The 17192-nt window shown below is 39.3% G+C and overlaps 1 protein-coding gene across 6 annotated transcripts in view; it reads right to left on the bottom strand.

Annotated features, from left to right (window-relative positions):
* The window catches only part of COP1 (COP1 E3 ubiquitin ligase), a 111397-nt gene that overhangs the window by 28921 nt on the left and 65284 nt on the right, over positions 1-17192 (bottom strand). For 4 of the 6 annotated variants that reach the window (XM_087891133.1, XM_034409744.3, XM_087891132.1 and 1 more), the window contains exons 16-18: positions 11089-11206; positions 8144-8268; positions 7132-7292 (exon numbers count right to left, since the gene is read on the bottom strand). In XM_087891133.1, the coding sequence (XP_087747259.1) occupies positions 7132-7292; positions 8144-8268; positions 11089-11206 (404 nt within the window). The remainder of the gene's footprint in view (positions 1-7131; positions 7293-8143; positions 8269-11088; positions 11207-17192) is intronic. The other 2 variants (XM_087891134.1, XM_087891131.1) reach the window with 1 other exon arrangement.

Raw genomic sequence — 17192 nt, 5'->3', positions numbered from 1 at the left:
CCATGTCATCTGTTTCTCTCATGTCTGTTTCATATGATTTCTACACTAATCTGTAGAATATATTCCATTCCTATATTATTTGTCCAAGAGTTGAGGATCAGATCACTTCATACTGATAATTCCCCAAGTGTCAACAAATTCAAATTAGCCCCATTTCTCAATAAAATGCAAAAAAGAGCAAATGAACATATAGGCATAAAATCACAAGAGACTTTTAGCTAGTAGTACTATTTTATATTCTCTTGAATATTCTAAAACATGGAACAGGGTAGTTTTTCAGCTCTAGCTTTCTTAGTGTGCTTGTTAACAGAATACTTTTTCAGTGATGCAGAATAACTATGCAATTAACAGAACTTGATTAAGTAAACCAATAATTCTGGCCCCTTCAGTAGAACTGAAATTTATGAGTTTTCCACAATTCCCTATTACCATTACTTCAGAGCTTCTCTCTGGAAGGATTCTAGATATTTTTATGACTAATTTGCATTCTATTTTCTCTTATCTTCATTTCCAGATAGTTTTCCAAAACACTTAAATTCTACTTTCTTTCCAGGCTAACCTATTTAAAATATTACAATGAACATACCGATTAAATGACTTCTTTTATAATGATGCTAATAAATTGAAGCTATGCATAATCTATGAAATCATATGGCTTATATATAATGCCTGTACACTGAACAGCAACAGCTAAAATAAGTTTTCTTACAATACACTTAGTTAATGCCTATCTGTTCTTTTTTAAAGCAACATCAGCAGAGGCATAATAGGCAGAGATGGGATCCAAATCCCATTGCTACTGGTTTGCTATCAGTAGTGCGCAGCGCTTCTGCGCATGTGCAGAACGTTTTTGAGGACTGATGGGCGGAGCCTCCCACCACCGCCACTACCGGTTTTCCCGAACTGGGGCGAACCGGTTGAAATCTACCCCTGATAATAGGACTTTTGCTCAAATGTAATCCAATCTAATGCATTTGGAAACCCATATCCCAGTTCCAAGATGCACCATGACTGAGGACTCCTGGTGACTGCCTGGATTTGATTCTACAATTTTCTTGGCAAATTTTGGGAAATGTTTGACAGATTGACTCGGCCAAGGTCACCCAAGCTGGCTTCGTGTGTAAAGCGGAACTAGAACTCATGGTCTCCTTGCCTCTAGACTGGTGCCCCATCACTATACCAAACTGCCTTTCTCACAATGGTATTGCTAAATTTCATATTCTCAGTTTTCATTGTGGGTTTATGATTAAGTAATACAGATAGTCTTCGGCATACAACCATTGCGGCAGCAAGCATTCCAAGTTATGGTTAAGTAACTGAATCGTGGTTACTGGATGACTAGAACTCTTGGACTTCTAGTCATCCCGGCAACACCACAATCATGCAATTCCAATCTAGGCACTTAACCGGTTTGCCCTTACAACTGGTTGCAGAACCTTTCAATCACGTGAATGCCATTTGCAACCTTCTCTGCCGACTTCCTCAGAAAGTCAATGAGGAAACCAGAAGGAAAAGTCACAAGTCACTGGGATAAGTGTCCCCTGACGACACATTTCCCCCCCATGCTCTCTGCGCTTATGCCATACCTCTCTTGCATCCTTGCACACTCCACAACCCTTCCCTGACCTGCACCATGCCTCCATCACACCCTTGTGCACTTTCCTGGACCATGTCTCTTGCATACCACCTCTCATCCTCAATGCATACCTCATGTACCCCCTCTCTGACCCGCCATAGCACACCCGCTCATATTATCCCTGACCATGCACCCCTCTTGCACATTTCCTGGCCCAAACTACACCATGCCTCTTACATACAGCCTCATTAACCCTCTCTGGTCCTTCCCCACCCAGCAGCAGTCACTAACCTGTCTACAGCTCTGGGACTTGAACTTCCTACAAGCTTCCCCAATGCCTTTGGTTGTGAGAAGTTGGCAAGAGGTTTCTTTGTCTAATCACCATGGGATTTGGTTAATGATGGCAACTAGGACGAGGGACTGCTGTTGCTATATTAGTGGTAGCATGACTACATCAGTTAGCAATGGAAATTCTGGTCCCAATTGCTGTCATAAATTGAGGACTACCTGTCTTAACTGCCCCAAAGATGCTTTAAGGTCTATGTTGTTGGCATCCCTGGCATGTGTATTAAAATATTCAAGATGATGATTGTGGCATGTGATTTGTCCCTGCATGCAAAATTAATGCACTTAATTTTGGGTGGGGTTTCTAGCTTCTTTTGACCTCGCTAGTGTCCCTGGAACTTTCTCCCCAAAACAATGCATGAGGAGTGTTAATCTTCTCAATATTTTCCAATAGATTGCATGTCCCAGTTGATTTAATTATTTTCATATTTCCAATTATGAAAGGCTCTAGAAACACTCTTTACAAATTTTTTAAAAATAGTGAATAATTGAACTAATACTTTGTTTGGAAAGTGGAAAGACTGAGAGAGCATAACTAGCCCAAAGGCATGGTAAGTTTCCATGCCTGACGACAGACTTGAATCCAAGATTTCGAACATCTTCACTATTATGGATCACTAATAGACTCTTTTTAGACACTTCTTGTGACCTCTTTATTTGCAGCAGACTGAAAATTACATTTGCTTTAGTTTTTTTCTTTCGTTACTAATTTAAAAGTTGTTGTATTACCATGATCTGGGCAACAGTATAATTATCTTTCCCTACAGTGATTGTTTGTATATTTTTTAAAGCATGGAGTTTAGGAAATTACATTTTATCTTTTTTTAATGATTGGGTTATTTCTGTTACTCCCTGGGGGGGAAAAGTTTGAAATTTCAAGCTAACATACCTCTAAGCTACATGACATGGAGGTGATACTATAAAAGTGATTTCAACTTTTGCATTTTAACCTTTAATTGCTAGAAAGGCAGCAAAGAGTGTGAAAGCTCTATTTCTCTCACATACCAGGTGAACCATTCCAAAGGATTAATAGTGGCAGCAGAAACTACCAAGCCACTGTCCAAAGCATGAGGTCAGGTCAGTATGTGGAAACTCAGACAGAAAAGGTTTTCACCTCCAGCTTCTACTCTGTGGACCTCAGCATTAAAATGCAGGCAAAAATGAATAACGATGTTGAAAGAGAAAACTAGTTGCTATAATTAAAAGGAATAACAAAGCACTGAAGTAACGCATCATACTTCCTGAACAACATAAACCTGCAAAGACTGTTTTCTAGCACAACCAAAAAGAAGATACAATATTCCATATGAAAATGGAAAAATAATAATTTCAGAGAAAGCTAAGAAAATGGGTAGAAAACAAAGTATCCTCCCCAGTCCACTTACTAAAACATGACATTCAGAGCACAAGGCAAAAATTGTAATAACATAGAATTCTAAAGTTTCATGAACTCAAATAAGCTCTGTTGCTATAGACTTATGACCCTAATTGAGTCTGTGGAATTGCTGCAGTCATAAGTCGAGGCATCCAGTTGACCGGGAGTAATTTTCTGTACTTTTTCATGGTAGTTGTTAAGAGAATGTGATGGTTTTTAACTAAACCCATTAATTTAAAGAAGGTCTTAGACTGAGGGAGGCCACTATTCCTCAGACGGCCGGCTGTGAGTCCCTCCTTGTGAAGTGGGGTCATGGGATACAGATGGGTTTGCTGATCACGTACCTGGCTCCCTGCCACGTGGCAGCAGCCCTGCCCGAGCTCCTCAACGTTATCGCAGCGTTGACATCGGTTGACATCCCTAGACTTATGGTCATGGGGGATTTCAACCTGCCGTCCGTGGGTGAGACGTCTGAGGTGGCTCAGGAGTTCATGGCTTCCATGACAGCTATGGACCTGACCCAGCTAATTCATGGCCCTACCCACACGGGGGGGGGGGGGGGAGAACACGCTGGACCTGGTTTTTGTCTCTGGACAATGGTTGAGTGATCTTGAGATAGGGGATATAGTCACCGAGCCCTTGTCATGGTCGGATCACTCTCTCCTTCGCCTTGACCTTCGAACCGCTGCACCTCGCCGCAGGGAAGCGGAGCCAGTAAGATGGTTCTGCCCCAGGCGCCTGATGGAGCCTGATAGGTTCCAGATGGAGCTTGGGCCATTATTCCCTGAGGCTCTGGCTCATGCCTCGACTGGAGACCTAGTGGCCGCCTGGGACAGGGCGGCCGCTGGAGCTCTGGATTGGGTCGTGCCTTTGCGGCCTCTGACCCGGCGCCGATCTCATCTGGCTCCTTGGTTCACCAAGGAGCTAAGGGAGATGAAGTACCGGAAAAGACGCCTAGAGAGTAGTTGGAGGGCCAGTCTTTCTGAATCAGTCCTTCTGACCAGACACTGGTAAAATCTCATATTAAGAATTACCTAGTGGCGATAAAAGCAGCAAAGTGTAATTATTTTGCTGCTCTTATTGCGGCATCAGAGAACCGCCCAGCCGCCCTGTTTAGGGTGACCCACTCCTTGCTCCACCAGGGAGCGCGGGAGGACCCCTTAGAGGGTAGAGCCGAGGACTTTGTACAGTATCTGCATGACAAAATCACTCAGATTCGGGAAGGTCTGGATTCCGACTGGGTAGTTTCAGGGAGGATGACTGAGGCAGGTCTTGAGAATGTTATCTGGGATGAGTTTGATCCTGTGACTCCTGATGACGTGGACAGGATTCTGGGTAGACTGAACGTAACCACATGTTTGTTGGACCCGTGCCCCTCCTGGTTAGTGCTGGCTTCTCGGGAGGTGACGCGAGGCTGACTCTAGGGGATTATAAATGCTTCATTGAGTGAGGGTGATTTCCCCGCCGCCTTGAAAGAGGCGGTGGTGAGGCCTCTCCTCAAGAAGCCTTCCCTGGACCCGGCAGTGTTGTCTAACTATAGTCCAGTCTACAACCTTCGCTTTGTGGCGAAGATTGTTGAGAGTGTGGTTGCGCGACAGCTCCCCCAGCACCTGGATGAAACGGTGTATCTGGATCTGTTCCAGTCGGGCTTCAGACCTGGGTACAGCACGGAAACGGCATTGGTCGCGTTGGTTGATGATCTCTGGAGGGCTCGGGACAGAGGTTGCTCCTCTGTCCTGGTCCTATTAGATCTCTCAGCGGCTTTTGATACCATCGACCATGGTATCATGCTGCACCGGTTGGAAGAGTTAGGGGTGGAGGGCACTGTATTGCAGTGGTTCTCCTCCTTTCTCTCCGACCGGTTGCAATCTGTGTTGGCAGGGGGGCAGAGGTTGACCCCGAGGTGCCTCATATGTGGGGTGCCACAAGGGTCGGTCCTCTCGCCCCTTCTGTTCAACATTTATGTAAAGCCGCTGGGCGAGATCATCCGTGGTTTCGGGGTGAAGTACCATCAGTACGCTGACGATACTCAGCTGTACATCTCCACCCTGGACCACCCCAACAATGCCCTTGAAGTGATGTCCTGGTGCCTGGAGGTGGTGTGGATCTGGATGGGGAGAAACAGGCTCAGGCTCAACCCATCCAAGACCGAGTGGCTGTGGTTTCCGACGTCCCGATATAGTCAGTTGGTGCCATCACTGACTATTGGGGGCGAATCGCTGGCCCCCGCAGAGAGGGCTCGCAACTTGGGCGTCCTCCTGGATTCACGGCTGTCTTTAAAAGAGCATTTGACGGCCGTGACCGGGAGGATTTTTCATCAGGTTCGCCTGATTCGCCAGTTGCGTCCCTTTCTGGATCGGGACTCTTTACGCACCGTCACTCATGCCCTCGTCACTTCCCGCCTGGACTACTGCAACGCTCTCTACATGGGGCTCCCCTTGAGGAGCACCCGGAGGCTCCAACTGGCGCAGAGTGTGGCCGTGCGGATGGTTATGGGAGTGACATGGTGTTCCCATGTAACACCTCTCCTGCGCGAGCTGAACTGGCTCCCGGTGGTCTTCCGTGTGCGCTTCAAGGTCTTTGTTACCACCTTTAGAGCGCTCCATGGCTTAGGATCTGGTTATCCATGGGACCGCCTGCTGCCACCAGTAGCCTCCCAATAGCCGGTACGCTCTCATAGAGAGGGGCTCCTCTGGGTGCCGTCGGCCAAACAATGTCAACTGGCGGTCCCCAGGAGGAGAGCCTTCTCTGTGGGGGCACCTACTATCTGGAATGAGCTCCCCCCCGGAGATACGGAGGATCCCGGATCTACGCACCTTCCGCCGAGCTCTCAAGATCTTTTTATTCCATCAGGCTGGCCTGGCCTAATTTTTCCCTTTTTTCCCTTTTTAAAACGCAAATTTTAATTCGTTTTTAATTTATTGAGGTGTTTTAAATCTATCTTCAGCCAAATTGTTTAATTCGGTTTTCATTCTGTTTTTAAATTTTGTATTTATGTGTTTTTATCTTGTGGCTGTTCACCACCCTGAGTCTTTCAGGAGTAGAGCAGTATATAAATCAAATAAACTAAACTAAACTAAACTAAACTAAACTAATTTCAATCGGCATTTTTTGCTGGAAACCAACAAAAAGTACTGTGAATCAAGGTCATGTGACCACATAACATTACAACCAATCATAAAGCTGACCTTCTTGACATGCAGCCATGTGACTGGGTGGAGGGGCAACCATTTACAATGGCTAGAGATGCTTAACAGGCATCTATTTGGGCTGAGAAAGCAATAAGAGGCATTACGTTTGTTAGGAGTAAAAGGATCCCAGGTCGTAGCTAAGAAGTTATCTATACACTAATACCACAATACAAAGAAAAATTTAAACACAATCTTTGTGGAAAAGCTACTGAATTCTGAAGTAGCAAAGCCCGATACAGATCAAAGATAATATTTGTTGCATAATAGTCCAGTGATATCTGTTTGGATAATCCCTTAACATCTGTTTATATTCCTTTATCTATACTGGTAATTCTAAGTAGAAGTACCGTGTTTCCCTGAAAATAAGACCCTGTCTTATATTTATTTTGAACCCTGAAATAAGCGCTTGGCCTTATTGCCATACGCTCAAAAGCCCGATTGGGCTTATTATCAGGGGATGTCTTATTTTGGAGAAAACAGGGTAGTTGTTATTAAAGAAAGCCTAGTCTTGGTCATTTAAGGATCCAAAATGAAAACTTCTATTTATCTGACATGTTCACAACTAGACTAGGGTTGATCCAAATAAATGGCCTGCAAATTATTTTGCTCCTTGTTAAAAAGAAAAAAATTAGCAAAATATTTACCCCATCTGGTAGTGCCCTCCAGCATACAGCACTGACAAATTCATTTGTGTCATCCTCCTTACGGTCTTTGTCCAAGACACTTTTGACAGTGTCAAATTTGAAGGTTAGCAGTGTCTTTGAGAGACCTTTATAGTACAGGTAAAGTGAATTATTTTCACTTCCTACAACCAAAAACAAAAATACAGGTTGATTTACAATATTTATTTCTGTCACTTCCAGCTCAATCTAAACTTTCCACTAAAACTTTTCTACTGGTTAAAGTAGAAAACTCTAATATAGGAGTTAGATTAAGTATAAGATGTATAATTTGATAAAACTAACTCATTCCAAGTATTCAATACTCAGAAAGTGAATGGAAGGTGGCAGCTACCATGATTAATACAATTTAAGAAGTATACATCTGAAGTTGTAACATTTGCAACTTTTTTGCACAATGGCATGACTCCAGATGCCAGAAGATATTTTCTATGACCTACTTTAGATGTTAGAGTTCAAGGAGAATTCTGAAATACCAAACAGGATTTAGAAGATAAGAAGTGATAAAAAGTCCAGCGTACAGACCAAAGGAGATTACGCTGAAGGACTGGGGATATTTTTCACTACTGAAAAGAACAGTAAGCTATGTTATTGTACTATAGGTTACTTTATGTTATCGACTGGAAAATTGAATTCTTTTCCTTGTTGTTTTGAAGTTTGAGATTACCCAGTTTTTCCATTTGGTTTGAACTATAATGATTTGGGATGAACAAACATTTTCTAAGTATGTTCTCAAAGTTTTGAATCTCCTTCTTTTACATTTCTTGAAAACAGATGGGCAGGCAGATGTTAGGCATATTTTTAAACATAAGAATTTCTTTTTTATCAAGAAAAGGGATGATTCCATTCAATGATTTTGCTGATATTTCATAGTGTATTCAGTTTATTGTAATATATTGTCATAAACGTGACACTGATAAATGCTTAAATTTGACAGTATATTTAAATTTCTTTGCTCAAGCAGCTGTTTACTTACCACAGGCAATATAGTCTCCATTAGATGCCAAGCCTACAAAATTCTTCTCATTGATGTGACCCTTAAAAGAACGCAAACAATGTGGCTTCCCTACATTCCATAACTTTAGCTGGCTATCTGTTGACCTGAGGACAGAGATACAAACTTACAAATAAATTGGAAATTAGGAAAGACTCCCAGGTAGGCCAAATCAACACAGTGTAAAACTTAATTTAGGCAGAAAACAGATTTGTTGTACCATCTGTGTCTGGGACAATGCAAGCAAAGAGGGAAGCTGCATTCAACAGAAACCATTCCCTGGGTTCTGCAAAGGTTTGTTTTCCAAGCAAAAACACTTTCAAGTCCTTTGGGAAGGGGTAAGGAATACTTGTTTCAAGTAAAGAAGTCAGCTTTAGCACCAATAGCCTTGTAACTTATTAGACAATATATATTCATGGAAAAACAAAAAGCCATGGAGAATCCCAAGATACATTTTCCTGTAAAATCATGTTAAATTTACTGAAATTTACATAACATTACTCTTACATTTAATTCATTGAGGCTTACGCCACTGGAATGAATCCAAAGAATACCTGTTATATAGAATCACAGAACTGGATTCTCCATATTAACCAACCCCCCTTAATATGACTAAAACCAATTAAACCACCCACAATAGACAACTGACCAGACTCTTCTTAAAAATCTCTAGAGTTAGTGAACCCAAATGTACATAGTACTTAGTTTCCCTGAAAATAAGACCCTGTCTTATATTTTTTTTGAACCCTGAAATAAGCACTTGGTCTTATTGCCATGCGCTCAAAAGCCCGATTGGGCTTATTATCAGGGGATGTCTTATTTTGGGGAAAACAGGGTACACTATTCCATTATTATACAGGTAGTGCCCAATGTATGACAATTGGGATTGGAATTTCCATCGCTACACAAAATGGTCATAAAACACAATGCCATGTGACCGCATCACTTAGCGACAGCAAACACAGCAGTCCTAGTTGCCTTTGTAACTCCATGCACATGGAGTCGTTAAAGAGAGAGCATGGAGGCTGTTGCAGGAGTGAAGAGGAAGCCTTCAGCGGCCCAGTGTAAGCCGTGTGCAAGTTGGGGTCCTGCTGCAGTGCAGCATGAGTTCAGGGAGGCCCTGGAAGGAGTAGGTTCTGACTCTTTCTTGGCACACCATAACTCTGGGGTTGCAATGCAGGATGAAGCCATAGCTGCCATAACTTCAGGGACTGGTGTTAAGTCCCTTCTTTCAGTGCTGCTATAACTTTGAATAGTTGCTAAACAAATAGTCATAAATCAAGGCAATAGTAATAGTACTTAGACTTAATTAATTATCGCTTCACAGTGCTTTCCAGCTCTCTCTAAGTGGTTTACAGAGTCAGCATATTTCCCCCAACAATCTGGGTCCTCATTTTACCGACCTCAGAAGGATGGAAGACTGAGGCAACCTTGAGCTGGTGAGACTCAAACTATTGGAACTGCAGAATTAGCCTGCAATACCGTATTCTAACCACAGTACCACCACGACTACCTGTACAAATCTGAGCATAAGGGCATTTTTGCTTACAGTTAAGCAAAATCTAGATAGCTCAACTTGTACCCATTATTTCTAGTTAGTTCCTAACTATCATCCCTATCAGGGGTGGGTTCTAAAAATTTTTACTACCGGTTTTGTGGGCATGGCTTATTTTGTGGGCATGGTTTGATGGTCATGTGACAATTCTTTAGGATTTAGTGGTCTACCAGGCTTTTAACTGCTTGCAGAGCTGTACCGGTCTACCCATTTGTTCTTGGAGTGCACTGGTCTACCACCACACTGCCTTTCAACACTGATCAGCTGTAGGGCGGCCCTTTGAAGCCCCGCGGCAAGAGTTTAAACAGTTTTTTTCCTTCTAGCCGATCAGCTGGGACTTGGGAGGCAGCGAATAGATTGGAGGCGGGGCCAAATAAAAGGTAAGAACAACACGGGGTGGGGTAGGGTGGGTGGGAGGGCCCAGCTCCCGAACAAAGAGAACCGGTTCAGTGATGTCATATTGTCACTGCTACCTGCTTGGCCGAACCGGGAGGAACCCACCACTGATCCCTATGGGCCAGCTTGGTGTAGTGGTTAAAACCCCAAGCTAGAAACTAAGAAGCCATGAATTCTACTCCTGCCATAAGTACAAATCAGCTGGGTGACCTTTAGCCAGTCACTCTCAGCCCTAGAAAGCAGGCAATGGCAAAACAGAAAAAAAAATCCCCTATTGCTTCCATTCATGTACATAAAAACTGATATGCCTCTCTTCAGTCTTCTAAACTAACACTTAAGTTATAATAAAGGGTAAGATTTTGCCTGGAATGTTTTTAAATTCCAAATGTAGTTTAATCATTACATAAATTGCCTTCTGCTAATTGTTTACTCCTTAATTTGATCAAATGATTGCTGCCTATGCCTCCAAAGTTCAACTCTTCAAATGCAGCAAATCTCAGGTTGTATGTTACCACATGAGGGCACTCCTGTAATTCTTAAAACATCTGCAAGTAAAAAATCTACCTTTCAGAAAAATAATGGAATCAAATATTGCCTCTTCAGTGATTACTATACTAAAGAGAAACATGAGTAGTTTTCACAGAACTAAGTATTTGTTTCAATATATTGTCAGCAACTCCTAAAAGTGTGGCTGAGCAGACAAGAACTAAACAAAACAAAAAACCTACTAGCTATATAGCTACTGGTATATCTTTCTCAGTTTCTTCACCACTAATGAGACACTCTGGATCCAAAAGAAGTGAGAAACAGTTTTCTATTTTTATTCTAATAAAAGTACTAGAATCTGCTGTGCAAGTTGACAGTTCACACAAACACACAGTATGTGCATACAATCTCGCTCATAAGCTGTGCAAAATACTAATTTTCTGAAATTCATCAAGAATCAGAAAGTGTAGAAGCTTTTTACAATACTCACGCAGAAACAATTTCTTCTCCACTAACAAACTTTGCATATGAAACAGCTTTGCGGTGCCCTTTGAAGACCATAATGGGCTGTTTAGTGTTCCGAAGATCGTAGTAGTGGACACAGTGATCTTTGGAGAAATGTGGGGAAAAAACCCAAAGATATTAGTCAAGTCAAAATAGAGAATAATGTAAAGACAGACTGAACATAAGGCTACATAGTCTTGCAAGGTAATCCAGATAGAAAGTATGCAAAGATGAACTAATTCTACTTTAGTGTAAGGTGACATTAATAGAATCTTGCAAGTCTGAATGTAAATTTTTCCATTGACACATTTGTAGCCCAAGAAACTAGGTGTGGTCCTTTCTGAGTCACTTGCCACACCCAGATACCGTCTGTGGGCTAGGACACCTCTTTTTTTGTTTTTTACGTCGTCACATTTATTTCAAGCTCAGAAAATAATAATAATTTCAATTTGTTTTGCTTTTGTTACAGCAAAGAAAAAATGTTCTTTTTGTTCATATAATTCACAGTCAGGAAATGACACTGACATTTTCTCCTCTATATTTAGCATCCTCATTGTCTGGTGCTAATATGTTTTTTTTTATTATTATTTTTATGATTTTATTAACATACATAAATCATAATATATAATATACAACAATATACACAATACAAACAATCAACAAGTGCTCCCCCACCCCTCGGGATCATTCCTGCTTCCAAAATCTTAAAGCTTCTTCTGATAGTGGTATCCCCCTTCCTCCCGAAAACACATATATTAGGAACTGTTTCCAGATTCCATTGAATTCATTTACTTTCATTATGCCCCTCCTTACTTTAATATTACAAGTCAGTTTATCATTTATGGCAATATCCCATACTTCCTTATACCATTCTTCCAAACTATAATCACCTCGTGTCTTCCAGTTCCTAGAAATCATTAACCTTGCTGCGGTCAACAAATTTGTTATCAACTCTTTAGTCTCTTTTTTACACTTTATATCTTCCAATAGTGAGAGTAACGCTACCTTTGGTGGGCTAGGACACCTCTTATCTCACTGTTATCCCAACTATCCCTTTCCTGTTTCCCAAGATCATTCACACGTAACATTACATCTGGTTAAATGCTGCTTGGCACCCTCAAATTCAAAGTCCTCCATCAACGCCCCTGCTTAAATCCCATGGATTTCAATCCTAGGCTGGATTTTTACCCCTAGAAATGACTATTTCTGTTCAGAAACCGTGCTTCACTTTTCAGAATGCCCTGATTTGGAAGAGAATCACCTTGCTAGGAGCTGAAACTGTCACAAATAAATATTGTGATAATTGACCAGTTTGATCAAGCTTAGTTTATCTGAGACACCCAATTTCTCAAGATGCTTCCATGTAATAAATTATATCTATTATGCTAGTTGTTCAAATAAGTACTTGACCAGCAGTAATACTGTACAGTACCTTCTCGAGTTATGACCAAAATGGAGCCTGCCTATTACAATTGTAAGTCAAAATGGTCATAAAATTGGTTGGTCATGTGACCGACCTGACTTTACAATTTTTTTAGAGTATTCATTAAGCAAATCCATTGTTTGCCATGGCACAGTTTTGCTGAAACTATGAAAGTGCTAGTTTTCAATAAAAACATTGTAAAACATGTAACATCACCATGGGGTATTGCAATCCACCATAGATGCAGCAATGTTGCTGAGTGCCCAAAATGCGGTCAGGTGTCCATGGGAGAGGGGGGACTGCTGGAGTTTCTTATCTGGCTCCTAAGGCTCTTTTTTGGGTAAGTTAAAACTTCAAACAGTTAAAATTTCCTGTCATAGCTAAGTTTCCATGTTGTGTAGCTATTACACAACATAGCACTGCATAGTGAAATGGGTCTCCCCAATCAACAAGAGTATTCTAAAACTATTCTGTGAATTTGTAACTGATCTACAGATTCAAACAAAAACATTGGTTTAAAAGGGCATAGGAGTTTTTGTGGCAGTGTTCAATGTTTCATGTAGCTGGCCAAAGTGGACTGTAGATCATTTCAGCCTCAACAAAACTGTCTGTCTAATATTTATTAAAGTCACTCTTATGTTGTAATTACAAGAGAATAAAATGAACATTTCTCTGGAAAAAGGTTTTAATAACATTTAAATGCAAAATAATAAAATATTTGCTAACTGATGCTTTCTTTTCAGCTAAAAAGCTAGAATCTATGTTAACGGCCACATTTTAAATGATATGGACAATATATTAATCTATGGCAGGAAGAATGACAAGTATAGGGAATAAATGAAGCAAGCCAAAACATCTGCTTGCAGCTTTGAATACTTCTTCCAAATACTGCAATAAACAACTAATCTTGATGGCATATGGCTCCAGCCCAGCATATGTAGCATATGCTATCAATCAACTCCTGTTCTGATTAATATCTGAATGGCTATTGTGCTCTTAAATTAGTTACTCAATAATTTATTATTTTAGAATGTAATCTCCATGCCCAATTGAGCTGTCATTATTATTTTTATCCATCCAAAGTTGCAATTTTTGAGTAGTTACATCAGGATTAATGCTCATCACATTAAATAGTGCTTGAACAGTGTGCCATGTTTCGTAGTTAAACATTTTATCAGAATCATTATATTTATTTGTTATAATTCTATCCTGCCTTTTTCTCCAAGTGCTAAAAATAACAACATATGCCATTCTCCCCACACAATTTTTCCTCATAACAACCACCTACTAAAATAGGTTGCACAGGGAGACTCTGTGTACATGATTGGCTCAAAGTTATCTAGTGAATTTGTATGGCTGAGAGAGGGAATTAAAAATTGTGTCTCCCTGGTGACAGTTAAATAATTAAATACAACATCTACAACATCTAACTCACAACAGATCATATGAACCTTTTGCTGAACAAGATAAAAGTGTGATCTATTAAATAAACAAAATTATTGTTTTTACTGTAAGTAAGAACTATAAAAATCTCAGGTACTCTAGTTACTGCAGAAGCTTCTCAAATGGTTTACCATGGTATTGTCACAGGTAAATACTGTTTAGGGGCTTTCTATTCCTTTTGGACTATAGATTTAAGATGCTCTAAAAATTGAGATAATTCCAGTAATATCAAGAATCAAGAGCATACCGAGATAAATGCTTTTTAATCTTAATTCTTTAGCCTCCTTGCCACAGTAGAATAGAACGATGGTTCAAACTACATTCAACCCAGTCAATATTCTCTTTAATCTACATCACAGGCAGCAAATAATTTCAGGGTGGGAAACTGCTAAAATATTTTGAGGGATATTAAATCAATGTTTATATTAGCTAGTCTAGGAACATAACAAAGATTGATATAATTTCATGTACATCTTAAATTTCAGATTTTACAGATTTCAATGGTTAACTTTTTTTGATGAAAAAAATTTAAAAAGGCAACTCTTACGTGACACAGACATCACAGAATTTGAAAGCATGGAAGACAACAACATTGAGATTACCACAATAGGACTACAAAAGTCAAACCAAGAAAAGGATCTGGACAAGGAACAGCTGCAAGAAGAAATCCTGAATGAAGTCAGATCTCTTTATGGGATTTACAAAGTAGGCTGGTGAAACTTTTGAAGTCTTCTTTTGAAAGTCAAAAAATTGAGGAAATATCAAATCCCGTGATGCCATTGGAATGTTTAAAGGTCAAGATTGTGAAGAGCAAAAAGAGGAATACAAAGCTACATTATTTGATATTTGTTCAATATTTCTGGTAAACCCTAATCAGGACTGAAAAGATGACAATTTGTGGATTGCACATAGGTAGGTTAGGCTATGGGAAGAATTTTTTCATTTGTAATTTTAAATGAGAGTGAAAAACTTACTATATTAGTTTATGCTCGGTATGATGAAGATTGGAAGCCACTTCTTTATTATTGCCATATGTTTTCTTTTTCTTTACCCTGTTACTTTTTTCTCATTTTTCCCCCTGCACCTTCTAAACATTTTTTTTTACTTATCTTTTTCCTTGTAGTTTAATTTGTAATAGTTTTTACATTTACTAAAAATATCAATAATATTATTTTAAAAAAGTAGGAAAAAATTTGTGAAAATGCAAGGAGGGGAAGCTAAAGGGGAACAAATGCTTTTTCACAGCCTTAACCTATTTTAGATCCCCTCCAAGAACTGTATAATTTACAGATTTAGTTTATAAATATTAAAACTATTATCTATTTTAAATGGGTAATTTTTTCTATTTATCTTATGTGAGACAAAGATTTGACTCTACAATCAAACTTCTTACAATACTGCACTTCATCAGCTCTTTACTATATTATTTTTAAATGGATGTCTAATGATACCATTTATCTGTAAGGTAGACCAAAAGGAAGCCTAAAAGTGAACGCCAGGCAGACTTTTAAACTTTTGAATTAAATAGCTTCCATATAGCTTGAGGTTACAGATGACATTCATCAAGTGATGGAAATCAGACTTCACACATCAGGGACTTTTTCTGTGTATAGATAGATAGATAGATAGATAGATAGATAGATAGATAGATAGATAGATAGATAGATATAGATATAGATATAGATATAGATATAGATATAGATATATAGATATATAGATATATATGTGTGTGTGTGTGTGTGTGTCATGGAATGGCTTGTAGAAGTTCTATTAAATATATTTCTACCAAAAACATAAAACTAATCTCATTCAAAAATGTAATTAGCCAAGATGAAAAGGTTGAATGCAAGGTTGTTTTAAAATGGTTTTAAGCTATTCGTGATTAGAAAAAACTGATGTTTAAATTTGTACACAAAAATCAACACATTTTAATTTCTGTAATTGAGAATTAAACATTATCTGCTTGTGAAACAGCAGAGTTTTGTAATATTGTGAGAGCTGTTGAACACAGCTGCAGCCATTAACTTCACTATGAATTTTGCAAAAGAAAGAGAATTTACCATATATGTTGGTGTCCCTAACCAGTATTGGAATTGATGCATGTCAGGGCTCAATACTCTCAATTTTATCCTCCAGGAAAAAAAAGGTTGCAATCATCATTGTTATGAGAAAACAAATAATAAAACAACTGATGTAGTGACTCATCTGTAGGAATGGGATGTACTATCAACTGGGAATGCCTAAATGGAATGCTGTGGTCCAAAACGATGCAATCTCTCAGTTGAAGTGACTGACCTGGGGATCTTTTGTTAGAAAGACAGCGCAGCAAGAGAGGCACAGCCATATACAACCTCAGAAATGTGAATGTCTGGCTTGTAACAATACCATTTCCCCTGTAAATGTAAAACCCCAACGAACTATAGACATTGAAGTTTTATACACAATTAAATTGGAAGTGAATATAAATGTGAAGTATGGAAAATCATTCTAACAGGTGAAAAGGGCAAAGTTTGATTAGAACAGGGGATTGAGTTCTGTGCCCATTTTCTAGCTGAGATAACCGTAACTTGGAAGAAAGTTTTAAAGTACATTTTGAAAGAAATGATGTCTATAAGTTTAGAAATAGCATCCCTAAAAGCTATGAAAACTCAGTTCAGATTTCAAACAGCAAGCAGGAGAAACAAGATTCAAAATGGGTTGACTATTCATGAATCCATGAATGCACTTATGGAACTTATAACACATTGATTCTTTCAAAATGTACCTTAAAACTCTTTAATGACTTCATAATGGCAGAGTAGAATTCAATGTAAGCAACTGCAAAGTGATGCATGTTGAAGCAAAAATAAATAACTAAATCAATCAACTAATATCTATGCACACACTAATGTCAAAGGATCCTGGGGTAACTTATTGAAAGTGATCTCAGAATGGTGGATGATTGCACAATTAAAATTTCAACCTAATTTTTGATGGATAAAGCATTAGGTAAATTTCATGTTATGAAATATTTGGAAACAGGTGAAAGGATAAGTATAAATTTAGGTAATATAACATCCTGATTTTAGTGGAATGCAGAAAGAGAAATAATATTCAATTCTGAGGACTGTGAAAATGATTCCAAAATCTGTCCCGTCCCCCCAAATAAATGTATCACAGCTGATTTGAAGATATGTTTAGACTGTTGTCTTGTTATTCAAGACATCATATGCAAGGAGACTTAA

Source organism: Pantherophis guttatus, chromosome 3 (genome assembly GCF_059756535.1).
Source record: "Pantherophis guttatus breed Tessera chromosome 3, ASM5975653v1, whole genome shotgun sequence".
Taxonomy (NCBI): Eukaryota; Metazoa; Chordata; class Lepidosauria; order Squamata; family Colubridae; genus Pantherophis; species Pantherophis guttatus.
This window is presented reverse-complemented; position numbering and strand designations above follow the sequence as displayed.